The 18,481-nt window shown below is 41.4% G+C and overlaps 2 protein-coding genes across 6 annotated transcripts in view; one reads left to right on the top strand and one right to left on the bottom strand.

Annotated features, from left to right (window-relative positions):
- The window catches only part of LOC133425350 (gamma-aminobutyric acid receptor subunit alpha-5-like), a 33,970-nt gene extending 27,791 nt beyond the window's left edge, over window positions 1-6,179 (bottom strand). Inside the window, exons 1-4 of the mRNA XM_061716162.1 lie at window positions 5,860-6,179; window positions 5,263-5,344; window positions 4,586-4,710; window positions 398-465 (exon numbers count right to left, since the gene is read on the bottom strand). Coding sequence (XP_061572146.1) covers window positions 398-465; window positions 4,586-4,710; window positions 5,263-5,344; window positions 5,860-5,875 — 291 coding nt within the window. The 5' untranslated portion in view covers window positions 5,876-6,179. The remainder of the gene's footprint in view (window positions 1-397; window positions 466-4,585; window positions 4,711-5,262; window positions 5,345-5,859) is intronic.
- The window catches only part of LOC133425349 (gamma-aminobutyric acid receptor subunit beta-3-like), a 93,637-nt gene that overhangs the window by 18,433 nt on the left and 56,723 nt on the right, over window positions 1-18,481 (top strand). For 3 of the 5 annotated variants that reach the window (XM_061716158.1, XM_061716157.1, XM_061716161.1), the window contains 3 exons: window positions 12,661-12,708; window positions 14,799-14,890; window positions 15,018-15,085. In XM_061716158.1, coding sequence (XP_061572142.1) covers window positions 12,661-12,708; window positions 14,799-14,890; window positions 15,018-15,085 — 208 coding nt within the window. Of the gene's footprint in view, window positions 1-12,660; window positions 12,709-14,446; window positions 14,626-14,798; window positions 14,891-15,017; window positions 15,086-18,481 lie in introns of those variants that run through there. The other 2 variants (XM_061716160.1, XM_061716159.1) reach the window with 1 other exon arrangement.

Raw genomic sequence — 18,481 nt, 5'->3', positions numbered from 1 at the left:
TTAATGAAAGAGCAGCTTTAATGCATTTCGTTATCCAAGTAGAACCAAATAGTTCATAGGAGAAGGGATTAATGAAGAGGTGAATCATTTGGAACAAGTTAGAATGGGCCAGCCACATTGCATTAAATCGCAAAAGTTTCACTCGCCCACATTCATTTTATATCCTTTGCAAAAAGCCCAAAAAGAGCCAATCTTCAAAGACACATCTAGGACATGAGTGTTCTTCCACAGAGCAGCAGGAGCAGTGGCGCCACTCTCATGAAATGTAAATATCTGCTTCCATCTAAAAATACCAACTGTCGCCTGGATGGGCGGCGGACGTGTGAGCGCGGAAGTGTGGCCGTCCAAGCTTTGCCAGTTTCTCTCCATGTGTGGCGTTCGCTGGTGCCCAACTCACCATCTCCGTGTCGGAAACAGGGCCAAAGCTGGTGACGAAAATGTTTGTCTTGATCTCCGTGACGTTCTCTGTTGACGGGGCGCCGTTGAGGATAGAGGATGGAAGAAAGACATGAAAAGCATTAGCAGGTCTTTGTGGTCTCTTGATATTTGCATAAGTCTGCAATCAACAAACATATCCTTTTTCTTCCGATGTAACACAATTTTCCTGAGGTCTTCTTTACATTTCTATGACAGGTTTTAGTCAAAATACAACAAGAATGTGGTACAACAGTCCCGTGTTCAAACAATGTTTTACAGCCTAACAGCGTCCGGTTTTAGGGGGTGGGGGTCAGTCACTCAACCCCACCCTCCTCTTATAAAAGGTGTTTCATTTGAAATCAGTATTCCAGCTTTGCTCTTAAAGGTATAGTCTGTAATCGTATTCAAAAATATTTATTGTTATACTGGGTGAAATGGTCCTTCCATCCTGAGAGTAGCCAGTGAATAATGTTTTAAGAAAAAGGAAAGAAAAAAATCCGACCTCTCTGACAGCTTTAATCCTGTAAAAACTCTAACAAATCTGTTTTTTGCGCATCGAGTGGCACGGATTGGTCAGAGGACCAGAGGATTGGCAGGGGGGAAAGAACCAATCAGATGCCTTCATTTTAAGTCCCGCCCACGCCCCCCTCTGTCCCATGCGCGCACTCGTCACGTCGAAAACTTCACACACTCCAGTCCCGTTTGCTGAAGAATGGCGCAGAAAACGAGAAAACGCAGCCAAAAATAACACCTCCCCAGTGTGGGGGTCCGTGGGAATGGAGGCGAGGGCGGAGAGCGCCGGTGCGGGTGGCGGTGCGCTGCGGTGCTGTGCAGGATCTGTTGCCACGGCTACGCCGTAGGGTATGCCGTAGCCTACGGCGTAGGGCACCATTCTGTGTTGGCGTAACGCGGAACCATAAATCAGCCTTCAGTGTGTGCTCTGTCTGCTGTTCTGAACTTCTCTGTTGTGCTCATTTTGCTGGGACGACGGGTCCCTCCGCCGAGACACAACTTTTGCGGTATGCGTTCATTGTTGTGTCTAAAAATGATGCGCAGTGCCCACCCAATCAGAAACGGTACAGATATTCTGTGATATTTTTTTATATTTATAAAAAAATGTAATTATAAAGAAATAAAGGATCCCCATAACTTTGTTTGGGTGGGCACAGCCCACCCCTGACCCCCTAAAACCGGCCTCGCTTACAGGTGAATGAGACATGGGGTAGTTTTGTTGAAAATGTGCTGTCCAAAATGTCCTGGAAAACTCGACTCCTGCAAATGCGCGTTCCCCAAAGTTTGTGGGGGCGTGGCTTTGGACGGAGGGCTGACGGGAGGGGGAGGAGGGGGCGGGGCTTAGAGGAGGTGCCACTTTCAAATCTTGCTAGCTCTCCAACATTACTGACTATACCTTTAACTCTTATCAGATGAATGAAGCAAAATAAAAAATAAAAAATTACAGAAATAAGAATGAAGAAGCTGGATAATTCTTCTCTGATCTGGATCTGTGATGTCACAGTGCCCCTGAAATCTGAACAGCTCACAAAATCCGACATTTTTAGACTAAGTTAGTCCCAAAAAAAGCCCACTTTTTTTTATCTCTATTTTTTTGAGTTTCTAGTCACTTTAGACACCAAAATATATGCCCTTCTTTTAAAATCCGCTTTGATGCCAATCAAATTTGTAATTACTTCTGACAAGACGGAGGACGCACATCACGAGAAAGTTCCAGCTTCTGGTGTAAGACATAAGCAAGTGTCCCTCTAGTGGGAGAAAGAGGTATTACATGTCTACTAAGCAGTATGAGGGGGTAATATATTACAAAGATATAACAACTGCAGAAATATATAACTTTTGGTTGTAATGCTATAACATGTTACTCTCAGCATGTCTGTCATGTTGTTGCCATTATAATATTAGTGTAGAACACATTTTAACGTAAGAAGTAATTGTTTTGGATTCCTTAAGAGTTCCACAATACCATAAGACGCTCCAAGTAATCTGTGTAAAATGAGATGAAATAGTTAAACAGGATAAACCCTTATCTATAAGCATAACAAAGCTAGGGAGGTCCGCAGAAAAGCCTCAGACATGCCCAAAGCTAAGGTCGCTAACGAACGGGCCTATTTTACCCTGTGGGCCCGAGGTGTCAACACCCTTCCTAGCACTGTTTTAACCTGGACCGTTTACAGAGCTATTACACTGTACCATAGCGCCCCCTACTGGACTTACAATGACCTGACAAATACATTTAGTATTTTTAGAAAGCTTGGTCAAATTTCTGTGGTTATTTTGATAAAAGTGACTCCACGGTAATTCAAAATTAGTCTAATACATTAGGATTCAGAAACAATATAACAAAAACAAACAAGTATTATAGAAATATTACAGTTTGGGAGTACCGTATTTTCCGCATTATAAGGGGCACCTTCAATGAATGACATATTTTAAAACTTTTTCCATATATAAGGTGCACCGCATTATAAGGCGCACTAAATATATGGTAAAATACCGTACTATAGTGGCTGTGGTTGAGTTACGTATCTACCTGATAGAGCTGCACAACAGGAAATGCTACAAAATCCTACAGCAAATGCAAAAAAAAAAAAAAACAAGAAGAAAAGTACCGTATGTCAAACTTTATTAACAAAATAAAAACCAGCTTTGCTCCGTGTCGTCAAAGTTGCCATTATGCGAGTCAGCGTCACTGCTGTTGTCTTGAACGTCTGTGACGATTCCTGACGTTTTTAGCGCCATTACTTCGGCGAAACCAACTACATTACCCACAATCCCCCTGACTACAGTAACAGAAATTACCGTAATGATCATATATAATGCGGACTGCATTATAAGGCGCACTGCCCGTTTTTGAGAAAATTAAAGGCTTTTAGGTGCGCCTTATAGTGCGGAAAATACGGTAAGTTGGTCGTTAGCACAGTGCTGCTCGTGGCTCTCTCAGGGATTTATGCCCCCGTGTGGTCAGAAGTAAAATTGCTACACAGTGTCTTTAAACTAAAACAGATCACTTTAAGTGGAGCCATATGCCATTTAACTATTCACGGCCAAACATTTCTTACTTAATCAATTTCCTTAACTCCCTGTTTAAACTCCTAACACCAGGTGCAATTTTGATTATTGTTGCTTTGGGCCCCCTTGAGAAATTAAGTATTATGATATAAACAACAAAACGTGTAATGAACACATCCGTGCACACCAGGTTTTATGAGGAGAAATATTGGATTTTGTCAACAACCAACCAACTCTAGTGATGAGAGATGTGTCATTTTAAATGAACCACAGGATATTCACAGCACGTTTGTCTGAGATTTTGGAGTTCTGGGATAAACGATGCATGCTTATGACTTGGATTCATCCAGTAACCATGACACTGATCATTAAAATGTGAGTTTAGGATTAATATCAACATTTGAACCCCCCCTCCCCTCAGCTACCGCAGGTACAGATTGTTTGAATCCTCCCTGATCTGTCGGTTCTATGTGACGTTTCTGCCCCCTCCATGGGCACAAATCCGGTCTTCGGAAGCTGTGATTGGCTGGGAGATTCAGAGCAGCTTGTTGAATGCTGGATGAAGACCTCCGTGTTTTTCTGGTATGTATTTATAGGCCCTCTTGTCAAGGGTAGCAACCGTTACCAGGATGTGAGAGCAAGCTTTTGCCACGACACATCAGGCATTCAATATGAAGAAGCCTCTTTTTTTTCCCTCCTATTACGGGACGACCGTTTGGATGTGGCAACGAGGTGGACGCGGTTCAGCGTTGGGGGGAAATTTAAAGGAGGAGAGTTAAGACGTCAATTGAAAAGGCTCTCAGAAAGAGAAAAAAAATATCTGTGTTTGAATAGCAAAGTATTCTTTGTCAAGGTTATCTCCTGTTGCCAGGGCGAGGAGCATGAATGCAACGCCACGGTGATGCGCTCGGCTGGTGGTGAGGATGGCTCAATTGATTTACTCCCTCTACCACCTATAAGACAAGACGTACAAGCTTTTACTGAGACACTCTCTCCCCCACCAGCTGCCAGTCTCCCGGCCCATGAATCAGTGCGTGAAATCACAGCAGCCGACGGGGCCTGAGTCGAGGGTTAGCGGGGCCACGTTTTCCACAGCCGGTAGGCTCAAATGTGACATATGAGAACATAAGAATGCGTGGAGAACCTCCGAGCCCGGGCCGCAGCCGGTTGTCGTATCCGTCCAGCAGCCCGTCCAGGATCCGGGTGAAGAGCGTGCTGTTGTCGTTGGGAGCCGCCTCCTTCTGAGTCTCCGGGGAAGACTGGCCCAGACTGGAGGGAATAAGGAGGGAAACAGCATCCCGGCATTAGTTAAAGTCCAGGACGTCAAACGTGACATGGTTATTGTGATTAATTAGCCAGCCGCATCAAGGACAGACTTGTGATTAATTATTGAACATAAGTGCTGCTTACAACTACCAAGCAGAGATAATTAAGGCCTGGACATGTGATTCAAATGCAAACAAATGAGCTTTCCCTCTTTGTATAGAAAGGAAGCGAGGCATCACGTCTGGTAGAAATTCATCAGCTGAGATGAGACCATATGATTTCATTTCTGTTAGACCTTTAATTTCTTTACTTTCCCTGAGTGCAAGACAACCACTTAGCTGGGGGCAGCTGAGATGTGCAATCAATCACCGAGAAGATGGCAGAGCCGGCAGGAATCCGCAGCAAAAGATATAAGAAACTCAAAGAGTTGCATTCTGCCCAAAGTGGAAATTGACTAGAGCAAATTAAGCTCGTCAATGAATACTGTAAATCTATAGGTAGCCTTATTTTGTGTCCCAGCGACTGCTCGACTTGTGTTTTTAGCTCTTAGTTTACCCGTGTTGGCATCCGTGCAGGAGCAGGAGGGAGAGCAGGAGCCTCGCCATGACTGGAATTCTGTTCACTTTGTTTCCAAGATCTGCAACACAGAAAGAGTCCAAACAAAAGATGCAGGAGCGTATCACGTAACCAGACCATAAAAGAGAGGGAAGGAGCCGTCCTTTCAGGATAGCCCCGCCGTGGAGGCACATAAATCCCAATAACGCCACGAAAAGCCATCAGAAGAAAACTCTTTGCCTCTGTATGCAGCAAGGTAGAGCATCACTAAATCAAGCAGCGGGACAATCTGGGCTTCAATGAAGCTGCATGCTGCAACTCCTCAACAGCCGAACCTCATCATCTTCACATGTTTGAATACAGCGAGGAAAACAGCATCACTTCCGTATTAGAAATTAAATCAAATAAATGTCAGATTGTTTCCTGCAATCCCACAGTGTTTTTTGAATCCAGGACATTACAATTCATGCTGGCTACCCCTCCCCTCTCCTCCACCATCACCTTTCTCCATTCTCTCCAACACCATCAACGTGAACCTGATATTGATATATAAATATGAGGCAAATGATCAGGAGGATGAGGAAAAGAAGGCTATACCTGAATGCGGATCCATCACTTCCGAGCTTTAGGTCTGGACCCGGACTGGACAATCACCTAATCCCAACGCTCGTCGTCTGTCTCACCTCCTCCTCCTCCTCCCTGGATTCTCCACCATGGGCTGTTTCTACTCCCTCTCTCTCTTTCTCTCCTTCTCTCTGTGCCAGTCAGAGGCTGCTGGTCGGGGGGTGCAGTAGTAGTCTGTGTGCTGCTCTCCTCTCCTCTCCTCTCCGCATCGCCTCCAGAGCTGTTGCAGCAGCATCAGCATCAGCATCAGCATCAGCATCAACCTCCGCGGCTTTGTCCGCCAGCCACGGAGGAGACTGGATTCGGGTTTTTTTTGTCTTTCTTTTTTTTTCTCCCCTGTCTTTCTTCTCGCTGTACCGCCTACCGTCGGTGCAAAGGGGGGAAACAGTGCTGCAGCGGCGGCTCGTAATCTTTAAATGAGTTGCTCCCCATTGGTTGGTTTGGGAAGAGGAGGCGCACCGGGAGAGCGGCCAGCAAAACCGGGGGTTTGAACCCCCGACGGCGTTTTATTCTCAAATAAAACAGCCAAAACTCCACATTTTGCTCCTTTTAAGCTCAAACCAATCTTTCACAAACATCATATTACAATTGTCTCGCGTGTATTTGGAGGAGGAAAAAAGGGGCGCTCCTTGATGAACCCTCTCAATAACACCTAACCCGCGCTGCTGAGACTCCTATACAGTAATACTGAAATATAACTCAGTTCAACAACACTGTATTAATCCCCGAAGGCAAAATGAGATGTTGTAGTAACTTTCATTAGTCATGTTCCATCAAACAGCCTTAGAGGGCAGATCTCCCGTAGTTCTCTGCGTTACAGCAGATCTGAAAAAAAATCAGTTTTTCATTACTGTCTTGTAGGAGGATGCTCGTTGTTTTTCATGTATACAAGTTTCAAGTTTATTTGAGATACATCATTGCATAACAATATGAATAATGATGTTTCTTACACTTTGACACAAGAGGACCGCTCTTATTGAGAAAAAAATAAAAAATAAATATCAACTGTAAGACAATGCTAAAAAAGTTCATTTTATTTCTGATAAATGTTGACCAATGCTGACCATCATTGTTTATTGTGAGCTTGAACTTTCCACAACAGACTTGTAGAAGATGTGCAACATCTTGCCACAAACATCAAGGACCTGAAAGATCCTCGTGTTCGTTTGTTTGGTGCACCTTAAGAAAATCATTGAACAGAATCAAATGTTAATACAAGCTTTGATTATATCATGCACAATGTTTTCCAGACGGAGTTACACTTTTCTCAAACCACATAGGTAGGAGAGAAATGTACCCCCCCCCCCAAAAAAAAAGAAAAACTCACTGAGTTTGTATGTGTATATACAGTATATGCGTATGCGTATGTATGCTATGTATATATATATATATATATATATATATATATATATATATATATATATATATATATATATATATATATATATATATATATATATATATATATATATATATTTGATATAGTAATAATGCACATATATATGCCTTAGGTCTTTACCGGCATGGTATCAATCATTAATATGTGTGCAGACAAGGTTAAAAAAAAAAAAAAAAAAAAAAAAAAAAAAGGAGAGAAATGTACACTGTTGTCATCAATCCAGTCGTATTTATAAAAAGGGAGGTCTTTTGTACATCATAGGAGCCGATGTTGAACCTTATCTGGGAGGAAGAGGGGAAGGAAACTTTCAGTCATATATTTTCTGTTATCTATATCTAATCCGACATGCCAACCCAGCAAAGATCCACGACAACCAGAGAAAAACAGGAGGGGAACCATCAATCTTAAACATCCATTCCTCTTCACCGTCCTCAACTAAAGAAGAACTCAGCTAATCATTCTAATCATAAAACAGGAGGTGGTTCTGCACTGAGAGCAACCATCAGTGTACAATCTTATAGAAAAACCCCTCATACTTTTAACAATTTCATAAAATCCTAACAGACCTACAGGACTGTCTCAGAAAATTAGAATATTGTGTTAAAGTTCTTTATTTTCTGTTATGCAATTAAAAAAACAAAAATGTCGTACATTCTGGATTCATTATAAATCAACTGAAATATTGCAAGCCTTTTATTGTTTTAATATTGCTGATTATGGCTTACAGTTTAAGATTAAGATTCCCAGAATATTCAAATTTTTTGAGATTTGAGTTTTCTTAAGCTGTAAACCATGATAAGCAATATTAAAATAATAAAAGGCTTGCAATATTTCAGTTGATTTGTAATGAATCCAGAATATATGCATTTTTTTGTTTTTGTAATTGCATTACAGAAAATCACAATATTCTAATTTTCTGAGACAGTCCTGTACGCTTTCTCCAGAAATCTAATCTGCTCCGTCCTTTTCTTGTAGACAGCTCAGTGTTCTGTGGTGCCGAGGTATTTCTACTCCTCCACCACCTCCACTCGTCCTCCCATGAAGGAAATGGTATCTGACATATTAAATACACGATAACCTCCGTTGTCTTGTTCACATTGAAGATGGGATGATGTTCACACACCGATCAGATGCTCAGTCCCTCGTCCACAGCAGAGACCCCCAACAACTGCAGAGTCATCAGAGTATTTCTGCAGGTGACAGGACTCTGAGTTTCCTGGGAGTCTGAGGTGTGCAGAATGAAAAGGTCCAGATGACAATGGCTTCACTGACGCAGATGTATTTCCCTTCAGTCTGCATACAGCAGCACTCTGTCCTCCTGGTTTTCAGCACATCATAGAGACATTTCCACTGAGGCAAACAGTAATACGTGTTTTGACTTGATGTGAATAGAATAAGAAAAATACTATCAAAAAATAAAATAGAAGCTTTTATTTTATTAGCCTTAAACTGGGAGCAATGATAGAGGTGGTTGTAATTGTAATTTATTTATTTAAAAACAGGGACAGTGCACAATAACATTAATCTTGTACAAGAGAATATGCATAGTGCCAGGTTGTAGCAGCTTGCTGTTTTCCACCTGTAGTCCCTGGGCAGGTTGATGGAATAATACGTAAAAATTTGTAGAGAAAAAAGAAAAAAGAAGTAAAAGAGCAGAACAAAGCAAAGAGACAAAATAGAAACATGGAAGCTCAGGTTCAGGTTCAGGCCGCTTGACTGAGCGTCATCCCTGAACCTTTCCGGGCCAACACGGATCTATTTGCAGTGATGACAGCACACCAAGCCTTATTTTCCTTAAAGTAAGAATGATTCTGCCCTGTTAGGCAAATCATTGACGGATTAAAACTCCAGTCAAGACAGTGCTAAGAGATAAGTAGCAAGACTGTTGACAGTTAACAATTAACCAACTGTCAATCACAAAAAAAACCCAAACACCAACCCTTTCTTCCCAAGAAATTGTTTCATGTTTCAAAAATCAAAGAAATAGCACGTCTCTTTGTCTGTGTGTTGCTTTCTTTAACTGTATTAGTAACCATGGCAACAGGGAGCTTTCCTTTTTTATACTCTTAAAAATGTACTGTTGTTAGGTCTCTTACTCTTACTTGTACACTCTCATTTTTTCTTCTTGCTTCATATTTCATCCGTCCCCTCTGCCATAAAATCCACAGTATCTCTGTGGGATAACGTTGTTTGTCTGTTTGTTTTGCCATCATAGTGCTTTAAAGTGACACACAATTCTCATGAGGGGGGTCCAAAACCAGAACCCTAAGTTGCTTTGGGTGGTTTTTGCGAATAGTAAGTCACCGTTTAGTTAAAATTTACAAATATTCCTTCAAATGAAATCAGAATGGACATTTTTCCTTTTAAAAAGGACATTGTATGAAAGAAAGTTGCTGCTTCAAAACACGTTTCGGTGTCCAATGAGACCACCAGAGGTGGGTAGTAACGAGTTACATTTACTCCCTTACATTTACTTGAGTAAGTTTGGGGAAATGTTGTACTTTTAGGAGTAGTTTTGAATCACTATACTTTTTACTTTTACTTGAGTAGATTTGTGAAGAAGAAACTGTTACTCTTACTCCGCTACATTAGCCTACGTTGAGCTGTTACCCCTTTATCCCTTTTATCCGCGTACGCGTCAATCTCATGACATCACTGAGTGATTCTTTGGGAAAAATGTTTGTTTTTGCATGTTTTGTCACATTTACACAGACTCAAACACACACAGAGTTTCTATGAGTTCATGGGCTTGTTCTAGTTCTGCCTGGTTAAAAAAGAAAAGTACAAAGGCTGGAAATTTTGTGCTACTTGTGCTTAATTATTTTTTTTATTCTGTTATTATTTTATTTATTTTATTATTTATTAAAGTACTTGCATTTACTTTAAGATTATTTTAATTTAAGCTATTTTTTATTAATTTATTTTATTATTTTATTGATTGAATTTGCCTGAAGATGATTATTTTGTACTTTTCTTTGTTTGAATGGTTGTGTTAAAAAAATAAATCAGACATTACTCAACAGTTACTCAGTACTTGAGTAGTTTTTTCACCAAGTACTTTTTTACTTTTACTCAAGTAATTATTTGGATGACTACTTTTTACTTCTACTTGAGTCATATTATTCTGAAGTAACAGTACTTTTACTTGAGTACAAATTTTGGCTACTCTACCCAGCTCTGGAGACCACCATATCAAAACTTTTTCAGTCCTTATATGTTACACAGTGAGCACTTCAAACTTGCTCGGTACTGTGACATCACAGACCCCGATCAGGACTTCTGCATCTTCAGCTTCACTCACTTTCCAATTTTGATGAATGTGCGGTGCTGTACTTCTAAAGAGCACAGCACAAAGCTGTAACAGCAATTTCAAAAGAAGGAGATATCATCTTAACTTCACTCTAACTACACACCCCAAAACAAGAACAGAGTTGAAAGGATGCTTTTAAACTGTATTCCTGTTAATTAAACATTCACAGTAATATTAACACCTCATGAAAATAAATCAACTTTTGAATAAAAAAGGGCAAAATATGTGTCCTTTTGAGCTATATTATAAACTTTAAGCTAAGAAATCATACACATGCTCACACCTAATGCCAATTTAGAATCATCAATCCACCTAAAACATGGTTTTGGACCGTAGGAGGAAGCAGGCGTACCTGAAGAAAACTGACCAAAGAAGGGGAGATAAAAAAATAAGATAAAATAGATAAAAACTCCTGCTGGGCCGAGAAGTCAAACCAGGAGCCTTCTTATTGTAAGGCAACAGTACTAACAACTAAGCCACCGTGTTGCCCTCTTTTTTCTTTTTTTTACAATAAAGTAAATAATTAATAAATATCCAATAATGGCCAATTTATTATTTTACCTTCAGGGTTTAATAAAGTATTTTTGAATTGAATGAAGATGCTCAAAGTGCGTAAAGGAAGAATAAATTACATGTTTAATGATGAACGTGCTGCATCTTAAATCCAACAAACAATCTTTGTATTCAGTCTTTGGGAAATCTTGTTATGAAAGGTATTATTGTGCCCTCAGTACTTTGGATTGAAATGCTTTTTCACATGAAAAAAGATTATCTTTTTATTGGGGATGTTTTATTTGCCTGCTGGACATTGGCATTTCAAGACATGGAGATTCCTTTAACTACAAACTTAACCATAGCTTGTAAAAGTGGGATTATTCAGGGTCGTTTTGGACTTCAGCACCAGAGAGTGGGAATATATATAAGAAAAAATATAACATTATTGTTCAAAATACCTACTCAACAATAGCACAACACTGTGGAGAAGCTTCGCCTGCCAGTGAGCCAAAACGTAACTTTTAAAATACTCTGACACCGAGATAACAGTTCTCATTAAACAGGGTTATCATCCTGACGGTTGCCATAAGAGGGTAGCCGAGTTCCATGTTTCGTCGGCAGTAATTAGTCTGTGATGTTTAACCTCCCTCCACCTTCTTTAATCCGTCTGGAGGTGCAGTCTGTGCTCGGGAGCTGCGCCACAACAAAAAACAAAAAAACAAAAAAGCCAGACACAGCAGAGAGCAGAGTGCGCTCCCGGGAGTCTGGTTTCAGCACCACGCCTGTGCGGACAGCTCCCGCGGAGAGAGGGGGTCTCCTGGAGGGATCAACTGTTCAGTTCACTTCATATTTATTCCATTTTTATTCATTCCGATCATGGAAATATGCAAACAAGTAAAATGACAACACAATCAAAAGCATATTCCATAACCAGAAAGGAGCAGGAAGAAGAAAATCTTATTACACCTGCCCCTCCCTCAAAACAAAATTGAACAATTTTTCGAGCGGTTACATCCTTACTTACAACATAAGTAACCTGCGTGCAACAGCAACTTAAGCAAATACCTTTAAAAGTAGACGTGCAGGTTCAATATTCAAATTAATTCATTAACACTCGAAAGGGAGTGGGAAAAGAAAACGTATTTAATCCCACCCCTGTTTCTCATCAATAACTTGACCGATTTTTTTTAGGTTTCCTCCTGTCTTAACATTTAAACCAAAACAATGCACAAAATACCTATATCAAATTATAATAAAATTATTCTACAGTATTTGCTTTTCATAACCACATTGTGTGTAAAATTAGGAACAGTGTATATTGTCACCACGGATGACAGTTAACTGTTGACATACATTTATAACAACAATACCAGAAGGTAATGGACAATCTGTCTCTCAACATTTGCTCTAATGTAAAACTCCAACGTTTTCCATTCACACTTGACTGCAAGCACCAGCATTTTTGAATAAACTGTTAAAGAAGTAAAATCATCAAGTCTGCTTTCTTACAAAGACTGTTTGAGCTCAAATCGATGTTATAATTAATCAGGATGTCACTCTTGTCTTTCAGGAATGCTGTTGATGGAAATAAGAAGTTGATCGCCATCTATGACACCAGGTATGAAATGTCATAAATAAGGCGCCCGTCTCTCCCTTCAGGCTCTGTGACGCACTCCCTCCCCCCCAATTATCTGAGCATTTTCTTACCTCCACCTTTCTCCATCTGAATAATTTGTAGTACAACCACGCATGTCAGATGAGGGGGGGGAAATTAGATTACAGGCAATTAAGAAGCTTGATCAATCACATTCATCGAACAGCAGGCTGATAAATAAAAGGTCTGTCCTCACCAATGTTTCCCTCCCGCCATTTTTATTGGAAACACAGGGGAAGGGAATTGGCGCTGATGTTATGGGATGCGCTGTAAAAAATGTCAGTTTCAAAAGGGATGCTGGTTTAGCTGTTTCTTAGTCACTCGAAGAAAGAAAAAAGTTACCCAGTCATTGACAAATAAATATGTTACATTGTGAATGAAAATGAAAATAAATATAAAACAGAAACAATAAAATTCACAAATCCAAAAAATGAAATAGAAATTAAGCAAAGTGTCTTCAGTCCAAGTAAGGTAACAATAAAAGGGGAACATTTCTAAAAATCCGCATTCCTTTTTGAAAAGTTTGAAAAGCTGTAGACTCTCATGCACTGAACCTTTTCAAATGTTGGACTTTTCATCAACCAGTACTCAAGTTGTAAAAAAAAAAACCGGGGGGGATGGTGGAGTTTATCATATGGGGACAGATAATTTGTGCTGATTACAAATAATATAATATATTACAAATAATAGCACTGACCAAAACACCTGCAGAAATACTGCAGGAATGACATAGCAGCAGTTAAATGCAGCCTTCTGTAAGCTTTAAATATCCACTGGGCTTACATCAAAACACAACAATAAAAAACACTTTTCTGAACTTATCAATATGACTCTGTCCTTCACAGGATAAGTAAAATGGATCACTGCAAAAACTTAAAATCTTAACAAGAATATTTGTCTTATTTCTAGTTAAAATGTCTCATTTTAGTAAAAAATCTCATTACACTTTAAACAAGGCTCATCACTGGAAAAAACAACAATTTTCACCTGTTTCAAGTAGATTTTCACTTAAAATAGGTAGAAAAATCTGCCAGTGGAACAAGATTTTTTTGCTTGTAATGAGAAGATAAATCTTGTCTCACTGGCAGATTTTTCTACTTATTTCAAGTGAAAATTTACTTGAAACAGGTGAAAATTGTCATTTAAGTTATTTTTCTGGTGATGACTCTAAATGTTGAAATAACAGTAAAACCACATTGATTGATGAAATGACATAAGGGATGGAAAGGGGGGATGACAGTTTTACAGGGGGGATGATTTGGACCGTTTTTATTTCAGGGGGGATGCCACCCCCCCTCATCCCCCCTCAACTCCAGTACTGCTGGTAACCACCAGTGTACTGTAGTTAGAGCGGAGTGACTTCGCTGCAGCTACAGTACACTGGTGGTTATGATTTTTTACAGTGTGTTAAGTATTGGGGCTTCATCTTTGATTTGAACAAGCGGAGCTTTCAGCACCAGCAGCAGCAGCTCCAGCAGCAGCAGCAGCAGGATGGCAGAGGGGAGCAGTGTTCCTGCCTGGGGGGGCCATGTCAGCCTGAGCGCTTCCACGGAGAGCCGCTGACTTTTCCTGCGCCTCTGTCGACTTTCTGCACATTTTTTTATTTTTTTTTTGGGAGAGGAGGAGGAGGAGGAGGAGGAGGAGAAGTGGAGGGGAGGAGGAGGAGGGGGGGCGATCAATGGATTTACTCTGGATTTGAGGAGCGTCCGGATAGACTGTTGATTGGGGGGAATTGGAGAAGGAGAGGCTCCTTTTTGCCATTGGGGAAATTAATAAATCAAATCAAATCAGGGACGGGATGATGTTGGCTTTGCGGGGGGCTCGTCAGTTTCGCGTCTTATCCGCGCTGGTCGTCGGGTCGATTGTCTGTTGCGCAAAAAGGTGTTTGTTTTTCCTCATTCTCTTCCTTGCCTTTATTCTCTTGCTCTCTTTCTTTTTTTTCTCTCTCTTTAATTTGGCTTTATTTTAAGAAGTCAAGGTTATTATTGCTGAGGCTGTGCCAGTTATTGCAGAGGTGACGTTTTTCTTTCTCCTTTTCTCCGCTGTTGTTTCAGCGTCAATGAGCCGGGCAACATGTCTTTCGTGAAGGAGACAGTGGATAAACTCCTGAAGGGATACGACATCCGACTGAGACCGGACTTTGGAGGTACGTGCATGTCTCCTCTCCATCCATCACCAGCGCAAAACGCTTTATTTTTGGCGCCTTTTGCAGTGTCGGGTCAGGTGTGCAGGAGCGTCTCTCTGAGCCTGATCAGCTGTTTCTCCTCTTGCAGGGGCCCCTGTTGCAGTCGGCATGAGCATAGACGTGGCCAGCATAGACATGGTGTCAGAAGTCAACATGGTGAGTGGATTTACATGCATTTACACCGTGATGCAACTATCTACGTTTACATGCAGTCAATAACCCTTTTCTAACCGGAATATTAATAATAACCCAGTTTTGCACGGCCATGTGCAAAATGACCAATAACCCCTTTGAATAACCGGAATTTGTTCATATTCCGGTTTTTAAAAACCTGAATATGATCCCTGGGTTACCCCTTTTCTAACCCGATTGTTTTTTGATTGATTTGTTTCCTGCGCATGTTCTTTTCGCAAGGAAGTTCTTATAAACATGGCGAAACAAGAGGAGGACACTAATCACTTCATAAATGTAATGAAAGATATGAACATTTTGGCATTTGTAGACGGTAGAAAGTACCGGGATAGCCAGATTTACAAGAAGGTGAGCGAAAAGTTGTGCGAAGCAGCATTTGTTTTGGATTTGGATACAGGAAGAAGAAGCGGAAATGACGGGAATGGCGTCATGACGTTCTCCGCGCGTTGCTGGTTTGATCCAGATATCCCAAATGATTAATTACCATGTATACAGGGATAACCCTGTTTGCTCACGCATGGAAACAGATTATTCCGAATGTTTCAGTAACTGGAATATTGACCGTAACCCGAATTCTGACTGCATGTAAACGTAGTCAATATTGCCTCTCCATGCAGCTGTTGACCAAGACGGTCACAGAATGGTCCAATTGATGAGTTTACACCTTGCCTGCACCTTGCATGCAGATAACACGTAGGAACCAGCCTCTTGCTCTAGTTTGGTCAGACGGATGACTTCTTTCAGAGGTTAAATTGAAGCGGCAGCGGAACATTTTTATAAGGGTCACAAGGTGGAGATATTACTCTCATTGGGGCGGCACAAAGTGATGTCTAATTATCCCCGTTTTACTGGGTGATGGAGTATGTACAGCAGGTGTTCCTTGGCAGGAGTCTGGGGTGAACTGGGCCTGAACCCCATGACCTGGGTTTCCACAGGAACTTCTGTCCCTGCCTCTCTTGTTCACTCAGAGCTGATTGCGTATGTTGTAGGCTCTCTTGATATCCCCGTTGAGTTTGAGCAGCTGCTTCTCATTCGCCACATTTAAATGGCCGACAAACAAACATATTGCATAAACCGCCAACCAAGTGGAAAGGAGTAGTCGTCATGGTCCTGAGAAATCCGATAGGATTACGAGTGCTTAGCATGTGGTCACACCTGGCATTAAAATGTGTACCTAAATGTGTCTAGAGAGTTGGACCCTGGCATTCCTGCTCTCTATGCAAATAAACATGCATGCCATTTTCGCTGGCAAACACCAGAGGTATAGGGTTACTTTCAACTGCTAAATAAAAATTGAAAAAGGAAAACAAAAGAAGAAATTCGAAATACCAAGAGAATGAGCCTTTATTCGACAAAGGACATCAGGGTATATGCAATTGCAGCAATGATTCGCCACAAACACAAAGCTGTGTGGCCGTTATTTCTGCTTAACATCAAGTGAGATAGGGCAGCACGGTGGCTTAGTGGTTAGCACTGTTGCTTCACAGCGAGAAGGTTCCCGGTTCGACTCCCTTTCTGTGTGGAGTTTGCATGTTCTCCCCGTGCTTGCGTGGTTTCCCTCCGGGTACTCCGGCTTCCTCCCACAGTCCAAAATCATGCATAGTAGGTTAACTGATGATTATAAATTGCCCGTAGGTGTGAGTGTGTCTGGTTTGTCCGTTTATATATGTGGCCCTGCGATGGACTGGGGAGCAGTCCAGGGTGGAAGCTGGGATAGGCTCCAGCAGACCCCCGTGACCCTGCAAAGGATAAAGCGGGTATAGATAATGGATGGATGGATGGATCAAGTGAGATATCTTTTGATTTCACTGACGTATATAGGGTGGTCCCTGACGTTGTCCCAGGATGATTTTTAGCTTCAGAATAATGAGAATGTGGATATGAGTCCCAGACCACCCTCACATGTGACATATGCGATCTGAATCCACGTGGGAATGTGTTTAAACCTTGCATTAACGTTGCACTCTTGTGGTTAGATTACCAAGGATGCATGTCAATGCAATGTCTGAACAGTCCCAGCTGAAAGGATCATGACGAAGGTTGGCTTTCTTGCAGTTTCAGCCTGTTTGGTTTCACCCTGCACCCCCGTTAACGGTTTCTTGGTCGCTCTTATTTACATACATAGGTATTACTGCCAAAGCAAAGTGATTAATATTTAAAGAGCCCTAGAGAGATCATGTGAGATCAGAAGCATTTTCTGCTATTTTTAGCTTTCAAACATGTCCGTGGGCAAGATATTCACATTGCTCCATAAGCTGGAATTTATTAATGGCACTCCAATTGTTTGAGTACACGACTAACTCTCTCAAAGATTTCATAATTGGCCACCTTTAGGCTCCACCCCCACTGCAAAAATGCTTTTGTGATCCGTACCATCCACAGAGAGCTCTCTCACTTCACTGCTCTCCCTTCGCCCTCCCCCGAGGACCCTCTGAGCAGACAGCTATCACAGAGTTCTGATTGGATTTGTTAATTCTCGAGCTTCAGAAGTGCTAAATGCATTCCTTATTCCTCCTGCCCGGCATGCTGACACGTGTCCCCACATGCAGGGAGGTAACTCCAGGCTATTGTATCTTAAAATATCAGCTGGCGATGACCCAAATTGCCAAGCGAAACGACTGGTTCCCAAGTCGCCTGCCAATGGCTAGATTTCCCTGTCCTTTGCAAAAAGAGACAGCATCTGATTCTGCGGCTGCAGCACCGGGCCGGATTACAGATGTTGGCTTTTTGAGGGTACCCAGTTCCAGATCGACACCTCTGCTGTGACACTTTTCACAGGCCACTGCCCGCGCAGGTGCTGTTGCTGTGATATTCATCGGAGGCGATGGCTGCTGGACCCATGTGCTTGTCCGACCACACAGGCGAGCGCTGCAGTCAGTCACATCAGTCATCCCCGCCTCGCTCTGCTTACACCACCGACTCAAATGTCCTGACGGCTCACATCATTTCAGGGGGATGTTTCTGGTCATATCTGCAGAAATGGGGGGAAGATTTTCCCTATAGTGTATTAGAGAACTATCCTTTGTATCAGCATGTGTGTGTGTGTGTGTGTGTCTTGATTAATAATAATGACTCAATGATTATTCCACCAGATGACTCCTGGCATTGACAGTTAATTTATTTTAGCCTGTGCTGGTTCTCTGTGCACTTCTTTCCCTCTGCATGAAAAGCAAACATATCTTGAATTGCTTCATGGATTTAGATAGTTTTGAATCATTTTGAGTTGTTCGCTTTTTCACATTTTAAGAGCGGCTTTTCTTTTTCACACACCCTGAGCCATGGCGTTTCCTCATTAAAGCTAGAAGCCCCTGTTTTAATCATTTTTTTGTGTAGAAACTTAACAAATCTACTTATTGTAAG

The sequence above is a fragment of the Cololabis saira genome, chromosome 24 (assembly GCF_033807715.1).
Source record: "Cololabis saira isolate AMF1-May2022 chromosome 24, fColSai1.1, whole genome shotgun sequence".
NCBI lineage: Eukaryota > Metazoa > Chordata > Actinopteri > Beloniformes > Belonidae > Cololabis > Cololabis saira.
This window is presented reverse-complemented; position numbering and strand designations above follow the sequence as displayed.